Source organism: Physeter macrocephalus, chromosome 1 (genome assembly GCF_002837175.3).
Source record: "Physeter macrocephalus isolate SW-GA chromosome 1, ASM283717v5, whole genome shotgun sequence".
In the NCBI taxonomy this organism is placed as follows: domain Eukaryota; kingdom Metazoa; phylum Chordata; class Mammalia; order Artiodactyla; family Physeteridae; genus Physeter; species Physeter macrocephalus.
In genome coordinates this window covers 138,487,296-138,501,028 of record NC_041214.2, presented here as the reverse complement: position 1 = coordinate 138,501,028, position 13,733 = coordinate 138,487,296, and the positions used below count along the sequence as shown (strand labels likewise).

Below are 13,733 nucleotides of genomic sequence, written 5' to 3'. Positions count from 1 at the left end.
TTTTCATTCCTATTATAAAGATAAGAAAATTGAGGCAAAGGATGGTGTCAGGACTTACTAAAGGTCACTCGTCCAATGTATATGGTGAAGTCAGATTTGAATCCAGCCATTTGTGCCCAGTGTCTGTGATCTTAACTACTTCCTATACCCTTCATTAAAAAAAATAATAATGCCCAGTATAATCTGGGCTATTATAAGCCCTCAAACAAAAGTCAGCTTCTATTTGCCCACCATTCCATCTTCTATATATTAATTATAGACAGAATGTGTATGTATGTGTATTATTTCCCTATCATCATTTTTGAGGTCTAGAAACATATTTGCTAATAGCTATTATGCCTCTTTACTTAAAAAAAAAAAACTTTTCTATTTCTCAAAGTCAGCATACTAAAACTCAAGATATGCTGTCTTATCCCATGCTTAATCTTTACTGTAAATTATCCTATTATCATCTATTGAATCTATTTTGCCAGAAAAAAACAGAAATATCTAAAGTTCTCTCACACTCGCCTCTCATTACTCATAAAGTTCAACTCATTCTTCCTTTAAATATCTCTCAAATCTGCTTTTGTTTTGCATCCTCATTGCTATAGTTTTATTTCTCACCACTGATAGCCTGGTATAGTGAGTGATCTGTAAAATTGAACAAGGTCAGGTATTGGGTTTATCAGAAAAATCCGAGGGTGTGTGTGTTTGTGTGTGTGTGTGTGTGTGTGTGTGTGTGTGTGTGAGTGTTTATGTATGCATGTGTTTTGTTTCTATTTGCTTCTGGCCCCATTCCTGAAAATCTTGATTCAATATATCTGATGTAGGGCCTAAGATTTTCTATTTTAAGTAGCTTCCAGGTGCTAAGCATTGCTATATAGAATGTAGTTGCCAGTCCAAAACCATTGACCTCAATTAGGAACTTGTTTATAATATAGGATCTCAGGTTTTATTTCATAATCTATAACTTAATAAGACCCCCAACAGTTCCATGTGCACATTAAAATATGGTCAACACTGGGTTGTGACAATCCAACATGTTTATCATTCGTAGTACAATATATTTCCCAATGTGTAGAATAAAATGCAAACTTTCACACATGACATGAAAGATATTTAACAAGCTGGATATGACTTAATTCAACTTTATTTCCTGCCACATTCCAAGTATGGGAGAAAAATCAAATCAAAACAAAACACACACAATAGTTAAATATCAAGAAACTCTGCAAATAGGCTCTATTTTCCTATTTCTTTTTGAATTGTTTTTTCTTATTCATTAGACCCCTTCTCTTTTTTCTCCTCTAAGGGCACGCTTATTACTTTCTATTAAAGACTTATATGAGTCCTCCTCCAGGCAGTAAACCACACACTTCAATGTCTTCTAAAATCCTGCAGTATTTTATCTTAGAGCACTTAAAATATTACAGTGATGTATGTTAATAAGTATTTTATAATTTTTAATAAGCAGAAATTCTTCATATGCAATTATATAAATATATGCAATTTATAAAAACTTTATATTCCCTGTTCAAGTCAACTTATTGCTATTTTATTTAAAATTAATGTAAAACTGAGGAAGGTTGTTTGTTTTGAGTTTCTGTACTATTTCCCAGTAGCAATTAACATATACTCAATTTTGTTCACACATCTGTTTCTCCAACGGACTATATATCACCGGCAAAGCCCACAATTCCTGGGAAATAAAAATAGAATCTGTGTAATGAAGTCTAACCTTTTTTTTCCTTTGTGCTTAGTCTAATTTCACCTGTTCATAGGGTACCCTGTGCAGAAGGCTTGCACCTGGCACTTCAGACCAGAATTCCCAGTGTGAAATTGCTGCACCTGACGCTTCAGTTGGCTGATCCTGTGCAGAAATGCTGCACCCAGCACTTTGATCTGGAGCGCCCTGAGCAACACAGCTGTGCCCAACAGGCAAGAATGCCACCCCCTCCCCTGCTGACAAGAATCCTATAAAGCATCCCCACCAACGGCCTTTTGCAAAGAGTGTGTACTATAGAGCATGAGCTCACGCCTCTACATTCTTTGATCAAAGAATAAAGCTTTCCTTTTTTTCTGAAACAAACTTGATCTCTTCTATTTGCACAAGCAACATCAAGAAGAAGGACTCTTATTGGGGATCAACTCATTGGAGCTTTGGGGGAGGGGATTGGTAACAAATTTTGACAACCCAGATGGGACTGACTGTGGCCCTTCTGCCTGCACTCACGCACTAGACTACAGACATGCTCAAGCTTCAGCAGGACGATGGCTAAGGTTTGGGCACTTGGATGCCTCCTTTTTTGGTCGTTGAGGCATCAATTAACAGTTTAATGCTGGCTCCAAATTTCCCAAACCAAAATCTATTTGGATCAAATTTTGTAGTATTGGCATGCCAACAAATCACTCCAACTGTCCCCTCAGTACTTGGATCTCTAAATTATATCATCATTTTGCAATTGGACCTACTATGCCAGAGACAAAAGTAATGGGATGAAATTCCCTATGTCTAGTTTTTTTATGGTCTTGTATCAGAGCACGGGCCTTTGAAAGGGATGTGGGCTCTCCTCCACTGAGGTAATATCAAAGGAGACTAAGCCTTCCACCAGTCCTTGACCGGCTCCCTGATGACCTTCTTGATCTCCTCCTTAACACTCCTCCTACTGTTCCCTCCCTAGCCATTTGCTTCATATAGCCCGAGTTGGGTCACAGGCCCAAGGGGTCCCTTCCATACCAGTCCCCTCTCCCAGAACCCTGTCCAGTAAGTATATGAAATGGGACTCATTACCAGCCGGTGTCCAACAACCTACCAGGAAAATACTCCTTGTGAGGCAGGTTCTCAATAGAGCAGGTTCCCGATACCTCTCCCGTTTACCACTTCTGATCTGTATAACTAGAAAAGTCATAATAAAGAGTTGAGGGAAGATCCAAAGGGTTCCTGAATCTGATTAGGGGAATCTTTCAGACCCTGACCCCACCTGGGCTGAGATCCAGAGCCTCCTCAATGTACTCCTAACAATGGAAGAAAAGGCCATAATCCTTTTAAAAGCCCAAGAGGAAGCAGACAAAGAGAACAAAACAATGCAGGTCATGCTATTTTCAGACCAGAGAATCAAGCAGTCCCAGATAACAACTGAGACAATGGAGAAAGGGGTGGAAAATAGAGGCTGCCCAATTATAAAAATATGATCCTAAAGGGAATCCAGGCAGCAGGAAAGAAACCTGTCAGTTGGAAAAAGAAAAAGGCAATCAATCACAACCAATGGAAAACCCTTTGGCATTCCTAGAGCGCCTCAAGGAATGCCTCCGATTCTATACTAATAACCCTCAGTCATTGGAAGGGAATGCAATCCTGAGGTGGTATTTCATTTCCCAAACTGCCCTCAACATTAAGTGTAAACTTCAGAAACTGAAAATACAGCCAGATACCCCTACCTCCTGCCTGGTGGAGGTTGCCTACCACGTGTTTAGTAAGTGAGACGTAGAGGAGGAAAAGTCAGAGGATAAAAAGGCCCAGAGGCAAGCCCGCCTAGTGGCTGTTGCCCTCCAATATCAACTGGTTGACACAGGAATTTGAATTAAATGCCCACGGAGACTCTCGACTCCAGTGAGTGACCCCTGGCTCGCCGGGATAGCAAGCCAAGGAAATAAGGACCCAATCAGTGTGCCATATGTAAAAGAGAGGGACACTGGAAGAAAGAATGCCCTCACTCCCTCGAAGGGGGATGGAAATGGCAGATCCTGGTTACTATCCTCAAGGGCAGATGGTCCAAATAGATGAAGAATGATGGGGCCAGGGGGCTCCTAAACTGGCACTCCAGTTGATCCCCAAGGAGCCCAGACTGACATTGGATGTAGGAAAAAAGCCTGTCAAATTTTTAGTCAACACTGTTGCCACTTAACTGGTTCTGAACACCAGATCAGGCAAACTCAGTCACAAGAGTTGTAAAATTATGGGGGTATCAGGGAAGGCCTAAGAACAGGCATTCATAGAGCCATTAGGATGCAAATTGGATGAACATATTCTCACCCATTCCTTCCCACATGTTCCCCATGTCCTATACCCCTAGGAAGGGATATCTTATATAATTGGGAGCTACTATCCACCCAATGGGAGACAGACTGAAGACTGTTGTTCCCCTAGATAGGGAGCACAAGATAATAATGTTAATGGCTGAGGACAAACCTCCCAGGACAGAGCAGCTTGATCTCCCAGGAGTAAATCTCAAAGTCGGGGCCTAGGGATGGGTGGAACAAGCTATGGGAGCCAGTCCTGTGATAGTCCATCTAAACCCTGGACATCCATGGTCCGACAGAAAACAGTACACTTTCCATTGAGAGGCCTTATTGGGCATTGCCCCTGTTATACAGGGCCTAATTGACCACCCTTACTGGACCATGCCAATCATCCTGTAATACCCCCGTTCTCCCCGTAAAGAAACCCGATGGAGAATACTGGATGGTACAAGAACTCAGGGCAGTCAGTGAAGCCACCAAAAATATACATTCAGTAGTTACCAATTCCTATACCCTGCTGGGACTCTACTGTCCACCAGAACCCGGTAATGTGTATTAAATTGAAAAGATGCCTTCTTCTGTATTCCATCAACAATACCACTGGACAGTCCTGCCCCGAGGATTCAAAAACACCCCCATTGTCTTTGTGGAAACTTTAGCTAAAGACAACCTAAAAAATCTACATCCTGGAGGAGGCTTCCCTCCTCCAGTATGTAGATGACATTCTGACTGCTAGCTTCACTGAGGAGACCTCTGACGAAAGTACTGTAACCACTCTGAACCACCTAGCTGATAAAGGATATAAGAAAAGGCCCAAATATCACAAACTAGGGTCACCCACCTAGGCTTCATTCTCACAGAAGGTCACAGAAGCCTACCACAGGAAAAGAAGGAAGCCTTTTGCAGCCTTGCCTCTCCTAAAACTAGCAGACAGCTTACGGGTTTCCTGGGGATGGCCAGGGGATGGCCATCCTGGGGATGGCCAGGTTTTGCTATATCTGGATCCCTAACTAGCTAGGCCTCTATATGAAAAGTTGAAAGGAAAGATGATGATAATTTTGAATGGAATTCAGAATGTGAAAGGACCTTTCAAGAATTAAAAATGCCATTACTTCATGCCCCTTTCCTAACCCTTCCAGATTTAGCTAAATCCTTAGACCTTTATATTCATGAGAGAAGGGTAATTGTCCTTGGGGTATTAGCTCAAAAATGGGGACCCTTACTTGGGTGGTTGCTTATTTCTCTAAACAATTAGATCAAAATGCTAAGGGATGGCGTCCTTGCCTACAGGCAGTAGTGGCTACTACAACCCTGCTAAAAGAGGCTGAAAAGTTAACGTTTGGTCAGCCAATCACTGCATGGACTCCACACCAGGAGGCTTTACTGACTTACGAGGAAGTAAGTTCTAAGGGAACAGAATGGCTCTCCCCCAGATGGCTGATTCAAGTTCCTGCTATGCTTTTAGACAGCCCAGTGGTTACCATAAAAAACTGTCACAGGCTAAATCTTGCCACCCTGCTACCCACAGAAATGGGACCCCTGAAGCATCACTGTGTAGAAACCATAGACATGATCTATTCCAATTGCCCTAACCTAGGAAGTGAGCCTCTCTAAAATGCTGAGGAGGAATTGTTCACAGACAGGAGCAGCTTTATGAGAGAGAGAAAAGGCTGGCAGGATACGTAGTAATCGCCTAAACCAAACTCAAAGAGGCACAAAGCTCACCTCCAGGGACTTCTGCCCAAAAGGTGGAGCTTATAGCCCTCACCTGGCTTTAGAGCTCTGGACAGGGAAAATCTTAAATGTTTACACAGATTCCTGGTATGTGTATGCCATCCTACATGCACACAGGGGTATCTGGAAGGAAAGGGGTATGGTTACTGCAGAGAATAAGAAGGTGAAACATGGCATAAACATACTAAAACTCCTAGAAGCAGTGCAGCTTCCAAAAATAAAGTGTCAGTGATTCACTGTAGGGGTCATCAAAAAGGGAATGCAGAGGTAATAAAGGAAAACAACAAAGGGAACACAGCTGCCAAAAGGGTGGCCCAAAGTAACTTGGCAATTACCCCTCATACTAAGAGGTCAAATCCATCCAACTACTCCCTAGTCTATACAAGGGAAGAATTAGACAAAGTCCAGAAATGGGGCTTCAGTAGAGATCTAGGAAGCGATGGGTGACTAATTAATGAACGTGTGTAATACTTCTTTCCCCAAACTGCAGCTTGTCAAGCCATTAGGGAGGCTCATCAAGGAACTCACTATGGGAAGGAAGCCCAATATAATTGGTTAGTTGAAGTCACAGTAACTCCTGGGATGAAAAGCATAATCAGTCGGATAGTTGAAACATGCCCCATCTGCACAGAACCCCCCCCACCAGAGGCCCCTAGATAAGGCCCATTCATATCTGAGAGGCATATCCTGGGGAAGACTGGCAGGTTGATTTCACTGTCATGCCAAGAACATCAGGCAGTTTTAGGTATCTCTTGGTGCTGGGGGACACGGTTAGAAGTGTTTCCCACTAGAAGTGAAAAGGCAGCCGAAGTGGCTAAAATATTATTAAAAGAAATAATCCCTAGATTTGGGCTCCCAGGATCCCTACAAAGTGATAACGGCCTAAAATTCCAGCCTCAAGTGACAAAAGGGATGGCAAGTTCCCCGGGCAAAAAACAGAACTTGCACTCAGCCTGGAGACCCCAATCATCAGAGAAAGTAGAGAGATCCAATCAGACTTTAAAATGAACCTTAGCCAAGTTAGGCCGGGAGACTCAAGAAAAGTGGGTTAACTTACTCCTTATTCCTCTGCTCTGCATGCAGCTACCTCCAAGAGATAAGTTAAAGTTCAGTGCATTTGAACTCATGTATGGTAGACCCATTACCCAAGCCCAAGAGAAGGGACACCTGAGCCCCCTTGAAATGGAACAACTCAAGTGTGCCTTCCAGCTAGGAGAAACTCTCACGGAATACAGTAACCAGGTGCCGCCCACACCCACCAAACTGGCCCTCCATCCCTTGCGGCCAGAAGACTGGGTACACTTAAAAACCTTGGAAACCGGCAGCCGCAGGGTCAATTCACTCTTACATGGAACAGACCCCACCTGGTGATCCTCCCCGCCCATTCTTCCCTGAGGTTTCAGGGATCACTCTGTGGGCACATCACACTCGAGGGAAGAGGCCTCCAAGCCCCAAACTCCAGAGAGACAACCTGGGACAATGGACCCCCTTGACTGCTTGTGTGAACCTCTCTCTGACCTGAAGCTTTCCTTCCAAAAAACCAGAGAAGTGTGACCAGCGAGATTCAGCCCCAGCAGTGAGCCTCGACATCAGGGAACACTTCCCTGCAGGCAAAGGACTTAGATAACTTCATTTCTAGGAAAAATTTGACATGTGACCATTATGCCTGCTAATATTTGGGCCGCAATTCCTAAATCGTCTGGTGTCCTTTGTCTCCAAAAGGTTAGACAAGTGGTGGTCGCTCAGGGAGATGAAGGGTTAGGGCTGAGGTGTGCAGACAACCAAACACTTCGAAAGGCAGCTGGGGAGAAGTTCTGATGCTCTACCTGGGGTTATGACCAGGCCTAAAATCAGCAGGGAACAGTTACAGAAGACAGACCTTCGCCCGTCAACAATGAGAAACAGGATAAAAGACAGAGGGGAGATTTGTCACTGGCAAAGCCCATTAACAATTCCCAGGGAATAAAAATAGGATCTAGGTAATATAGTCTAACCTTGTTTTTTTTTCCTTGGTGCTTAGTGTAGTCTCACTCGCTCGTACGGTGCTGCGTGCACAGACCTCACACCCGGCCCTTCAGACCGGAGTTCCTCGTGTGAACCGGCTACACCAATACCTACCTCAGCTTGGGGACCACGTGCAGAAGCTGCGCACAACGCTCAATCCAAGCTGAACTGGAGCCGCAGCAGCGCAGCCGCAGTGGCCCTGAGAGAACTCCGCCCCTTCCTCTCCCTGCCGAGGAGATCCTTATAAAAGCAGCCTTGCCCACAGCCTGTTCAGGAGAGCGTGAGGTCTAGGGCCAGGTTGCTCCTCTCCGTTCTCCGATCAGAGAATAAAGCTTTCCTTTGCTTCTGAGCCAGACTCCTCCTTCTATTGACACTGGCGCGAGCAACACCAAGCAGAAAGACCCTTGATGGGCCCATAACATATCTAGACTTGGAAAAAGGAGCATAGCTTATCCATCTTAGGCTGTCCGCCCAGCAGACTGTCTGAAAGAGAGTCCGTGCTAAAACATGTGTGCATAAATGAAGTGATACTATGGTAAACTGAAACAAAAACAAATGAAAAATTTCTTATTCGTGTCACTCCATGAATGTTTCTGTTGGTTGAATCCAATAAAAAGCAGCTTTAAATCAGTTTTATTCTCTGTAGACTATTCTATTTTTGAGAAGGTGTATTTTGCTAAATTTATAAAAGTTTGCATAAATTAAATTAGTGACATATTAAGGGACTTTTGAGTAAAAAGTTTTGCTGCCATGGATTGTTCAGTAATTGTGTGTGGGGGTGTGTGTTTTTCAAATTCAAACATGCATTTCACATGTGAACATAAAATATATAAAAATGTCATCCAAATGACCAGTGCTCAAAAAATGATGTCCAAAAGAGGCCATGTGAATGAAAATAAAGGGCAAATAAGGACAAAAAGAAAGAAGGAACTAAAAGTGAAGGTGAAACATTTTGTAAGGAAACGTCAAGAAACGATGAGCTTGGGAGGACCATAATGGTGGGGCAATATATTTTATGATCATTACACTCTCATCTGTCAGTGAACCACAGCGTTGGGCAAAAATTAATCACTTACGTATTGAGAATTTCCCACACGCCAAGCACTTAAAAATCTGAGCTTATTAAGAAGTTAAAGTGAGTACGTCGCAATGGAGAGGAAATATTTGTGAAGTGAATTTCATGCTGATTTAAATATAATTTTGTTTTGAAAACAGACAAAATAATATTTTTTCTTAAAATACATTGTTTAAAATATCATGCAATGAACTTAAGAAGGAAATATAGAACTTGAAACTCCAAACCTAATGTAAATAATTTTATTGCATAGAAATGCTCAGCAGTTTATTAATAAAAAGAGATAATTATATAAGATACCTTAATATTTATAAAACAGGAAGGAATAAGACCATCTGCCTTGTATTGTAAAGTCAATCCTTTTTCTTAATTCACTTAAAGTAAATAAAAGCAGAAAATATTCCTTTATGTCAATCAGGTTGGATGTCCTCTGAGTGATGAGTGAAGCAGCTTGTGTTTACATGGTAGTGGGGCCTGCAGTCCATTATAAGACCACAAACAGCTCACTCATCACTTATTTTCAGTGTGACACAATTAAAACTAAAATATTGTGAATTGGCAGCTAAGTCCTACATCCAATCCAAGTTTATTTCAACAGATACCACTTAGACATGTAAGTTATTAGCTGCCTGATGAAACCAGCGTAACACATCATGTGAATTTTGAATCACTGCTAACACAATGCATTAATAAATTAAATTAAGGGACAGTGTTTGCATTGGAATTAGTTCCTAAGTTTCTGGATGCCTATATATGGGCTTTGTCTACACCAAGTGTGTGGAGTTTCTCTCCAGATTAAGGCCAGCCTAAACCTTATTTATAAACCTGACAAATCAGAACTCAAACATCTGTTATACAACAGTTCAGCCAGAATGTTCTGCCTTCCTTCCTTTCCTGTGTGGTACTATATAGCACTAGCTATGCAACCCTTACACTGCTACCAGCATACCTTGATATACATTATCAGAAAATGTGAACCCCATCAGCCTATTGCAAATGTTACTATGAAATAGTGCAGAAATAAGAAGAAACACATCTTCCACAGCTTTAGGAACAAAAATGTTTTAAAGTAGAAGCACTAAAGAACCAATGAAAGATGTCACCCTTAATGTGAGAGTATACAATTTCCTCTGCTCGGTGCAAATCATAAAACTCCTGTAACATGAGCACATTACGTAATACAGTCCAAAATATTTCTATAGGAATACACTCGTTTAAAATAAACAATTTTGAAAGAATAGTACAAGGCATGAGCCATAATGTTTTTCTTTAAGATTTGCAGTAGCACTTGGTAACCATGATTACAAGAATAAAATTGACATTTGTAATGCAAAGATATATGCAATGATTTATGCATTAATTGAGTTGTTCACTCAATAACCATGTATGGAATCACTGAGTAGATTTGCTTGAGCACATATACAAAGTTTGCTGTTATGTAACTACAGGAAAAATATTCACTAGGCTGAAAAATGCCCGCTTTCTTGAAATAAGAGATTGACATGTTTTAAAAAGCCAACAGCAGTTCTGTTTCTGAGGCCTTCAGATCAATTGTGGAATAACTTTATATTATGGCCAGGGGCATTTATGTTTAATACTAAGTATTACAAAAAGAAAGCATATTTTACAAATGATTTTCTCAAATGTGTTCATAAAGATATGGAGAAATTTTAAAAGGGCAAATTAGTTTTGATGTTTAAATACACAGAACCTTTTTTTGTCCTCCAGTAAAAGCATTTTAGGCATCTCAGAATCTTATATTATTATATCCTGAAGGTGCCTATAGGATTTCTAGTCCAGCAATCTGAGGTTACAGGTGAGAAGAGGGGCCAGAAGTTTTATCTGTTTCTGAAGGCCTCAGGATAATCGAGAAGTGGATCTGTGCTTAGACTACTAATCCCAAGTCTGAACTAACTTTATTTTTTGAATTAATTTCTCTGTAGTATAGTTGATTTACAAGGTTGTGTTGGTTTCTGGTGTACAGCAAAGTAAATCCGTTCTACATATACATACATCCACTCTTTTTTAGATTATTTTCCCATATAGGTCATTACAGAGTACTGAGTAGAGTTCCCACATTACAAACTGAAGAATAAAAACCATATGATCATCTCCATAGATGCAGAAAAAGCTCTTGACAAAATTCAGCACCTATTTATGATAAAAACTCTCCAGAAAGTGGGCATAGAGGGAACATACCTCACCAAAATAAAGGCCATATACGACAAGCCAACAGCTGACATCATTCTCAATGGTGGAAAAACTGAAAGCATTTCCTCTAAGATAAGGAAAAAGACAAGGATCTCCACCCTTGCCACTTTTATTCAGCATAGCTTTGGAAGTTCTAGCCACGTCAATCAGAGAAGAAAAAGAAATAAAAAGAACCCAAATTGAACTAACTTTAGATCTCTAAAATTCTCGGTGCTATTTTGCTGAAGAATTTGAGCGAAGGGGCAGATTAGGTACCTCTTCAGAATGGAGGAAAAGTTGACACGGGGAATCACAGAGAGGAAGAGAGTAGATAACCTACCCCTTCTCCCATGGAGCTGAGTGAATCAGAAGAGAGATGAGAATTATGGAGTTGCCAGGATGCATAGTTATACAGCATGACTTCCTAGTTTGGGCTAAAATAATAGAGTGAGAGGTTCTCCAGGGTTGAGAGGAAGGCTGAAATCAGAGAAATTAGACCTCACAATTGTGTGTGCCCTGTGTGTGAATGGGGTAAGGGACTCTAGATAGAAGTTAGGCATCAACCTAAGACAGCAAAGAAAAAATCAGTGTGGCACAGTTAGTACAAAAGAGAACTGGAGTTAGTATTACCCTGCTGGCTCTGACTCCTGTGTGGGGTGGGAAGGTGTAATGCCCCAGAAATCCACACATGTCTCATGAAGCAGAAAGCAGCTTTGGCCATTAGGCTTGCTGTAGGGGCTCCCTTGATGAGAGGTCAATCCAGGAGTAGGACAGAAAATGTAGGTTAACTCTGAGAAGTCATCAGCACCGGCAGTAATTGAGATGGAGCTGAGGCAACATGAGAGTCCCTTGTCCTGATCAAGTCATGAGTACAAACGACAGATTCACCAGCAGTTTATCTAAAGATACCAGCTCAAGAGGTGAGGAACCCAAAACAAACAAAACAAAAAAAACAAGAAAACAACCAAAAAACAAAACCCCAAAACAAAAAATCTGCAGCTGAAGCAAGGACCCGAGGATGAGCATGTATCTCAGAGCCCCGGCCCGCCCCCGCAACCCCCCAAATAGCGACAAGTTGGCATAAGTAGGTTTCCTTCCCAGGAGACACACAGATGTTATCTGGGGAAGGTGATATTAAAGACCAAGAGCTTACCTGAAAGACTACTGAATTAACTGTATGTACTGGAAGAAATAAAGATTCGGTCTTTGGTACTTCCTTACATATAATGTGGGTATAATAATAGCAGTTCCATTATATTTGTGAGGATTAAACGTAAAGCATTTCTGTTACTTGAATGTCTGATACAAAGTAAATACACAGTAAATGTTAACCATTGTAATTGTAACCCCTCCTCTTAACTGGCTCTGCAGGTGCTCATAACGACAAATTTGGTATCTCCTTTTATTTGTTTGTTTTACATAAGAGAACTGCTCTATGTTGTGTACACAGCTGAGTTAAGATTGCCATTCAAAACTGCATCTATAGTTTTTCTTACCAAAGAAACTGAAAAATTATTTGCTCAATCCAAATTTAATTTGAATTTATTTAAGCAAACTTTGTTCACCTCTACCTTAGTCCATTTGGGCTGCTATAACAAAATACCATAAACTGGGTAGCTTATAAACTACAAGCATTTATTTCTTAATTCTGGAGGCTGGAAGTCCAAGGTCATTATGCCAGCATGATCACGTTCTGGTGAAGGCCCTCTACCAGGTTGCAAACTGACTACTTCATGTTGTATCTTCATATGGTGGAAAAAGAGCAAGGGAGCTCTTTGGGGTCCCTTTTATAAGAGCACTAGTCCCATAATGAGGAACTCCATCTTCATAACCTAATCACTTCCCAAAGGCTCTACTTTCTAACACCATCGTATTGGACATTAGGATTCCAACATGTGAATTTTGGGGGGACAGAAACATTCAGACCATGGCAGTCACCACTCAATAATGTTGACTGACATGCTAAACTTTCCAGCCCTACCTAGGAAGGCTGTACAATAAACTTTAGACTTTGTTGACATATTCAAAAATAATACAATAATTTCTGGTTCTCATTTCCATAATAATCTATTTCCCTTGTGAGGGGTAGGAAACTTAGTGCAAAATTTGAAGTTTTATTTTTATGAAAAAAGGGTATTGACTCCGTCACTGTTTGCAGGAAATTGTGGACTAGATAAAGCTTATTATAACATAATAAATATACACTTGAAGTAGACAAATTTCTAAATCAATGCTAAGAAAAATTATAATAGGATCAAAGTGATTCATTTCTGTCAAACTAGTATGGTGATAAACATAAATTAAATTATGTCATGTGCTTCAAATTCTGTCACATGTAAGTATGACTCCTTCCCCAACTGGTGGCCCTGGAGAGTTGCTATTTATACACTAGAAATCTCAGACCTTGTTTCACACAGCCCTTCTTCTTCAACATGGCAAGCTGACAAGCCTCCTATTCCTTACCTTCTCTTTGATCTTCCATAATTAAGTTGTTTTCCTTTCTTTCCCTTTCTTTGCATCTATGGCTCCTTTTTTTTTTTAACATCTTTATTGGAGTATAATTGCTTTACAATGGTGTGTTAGTTTCTGCTTAATAACAAAGTTAATCAGTTATACATATACATATGTTCCCATATCTCTTCCCTCTTGCATCTCCCTCCCTCCCACCCTCCCTATCCCACCCCTCTAGGTGGTCACAACGCACCGAGCTGATCTCCCTGTGCTACGC

At 41.0% G+C, this 13,733-nt stretch overlaps 1 protein-coding gene across 1 annotated transcript in view; it reads right to left on the bottom strand.

Annotated features, from left to right (window-relative positions):
• NCAM2 (neural cell adhesion molecule 2) overlaps window positions 1–4,973 on the bottom strand; it is a 230,660-nt gene extending 225,687 nt beyond the window's left edge. Inside the window, 2 exon segments of the mRNA XM_024120057.1 lie at window positions 1,787–1,830; window positions 4,942–4,973. Of these exon segments, the coding sequence (XP_023975825.1) occupies window positions 1,787–1,830; window positions 4,942–4,973 (76 nt within the window).
• Window positions 4,974–13,733: the final 8,760 nt, after the last annotated feature.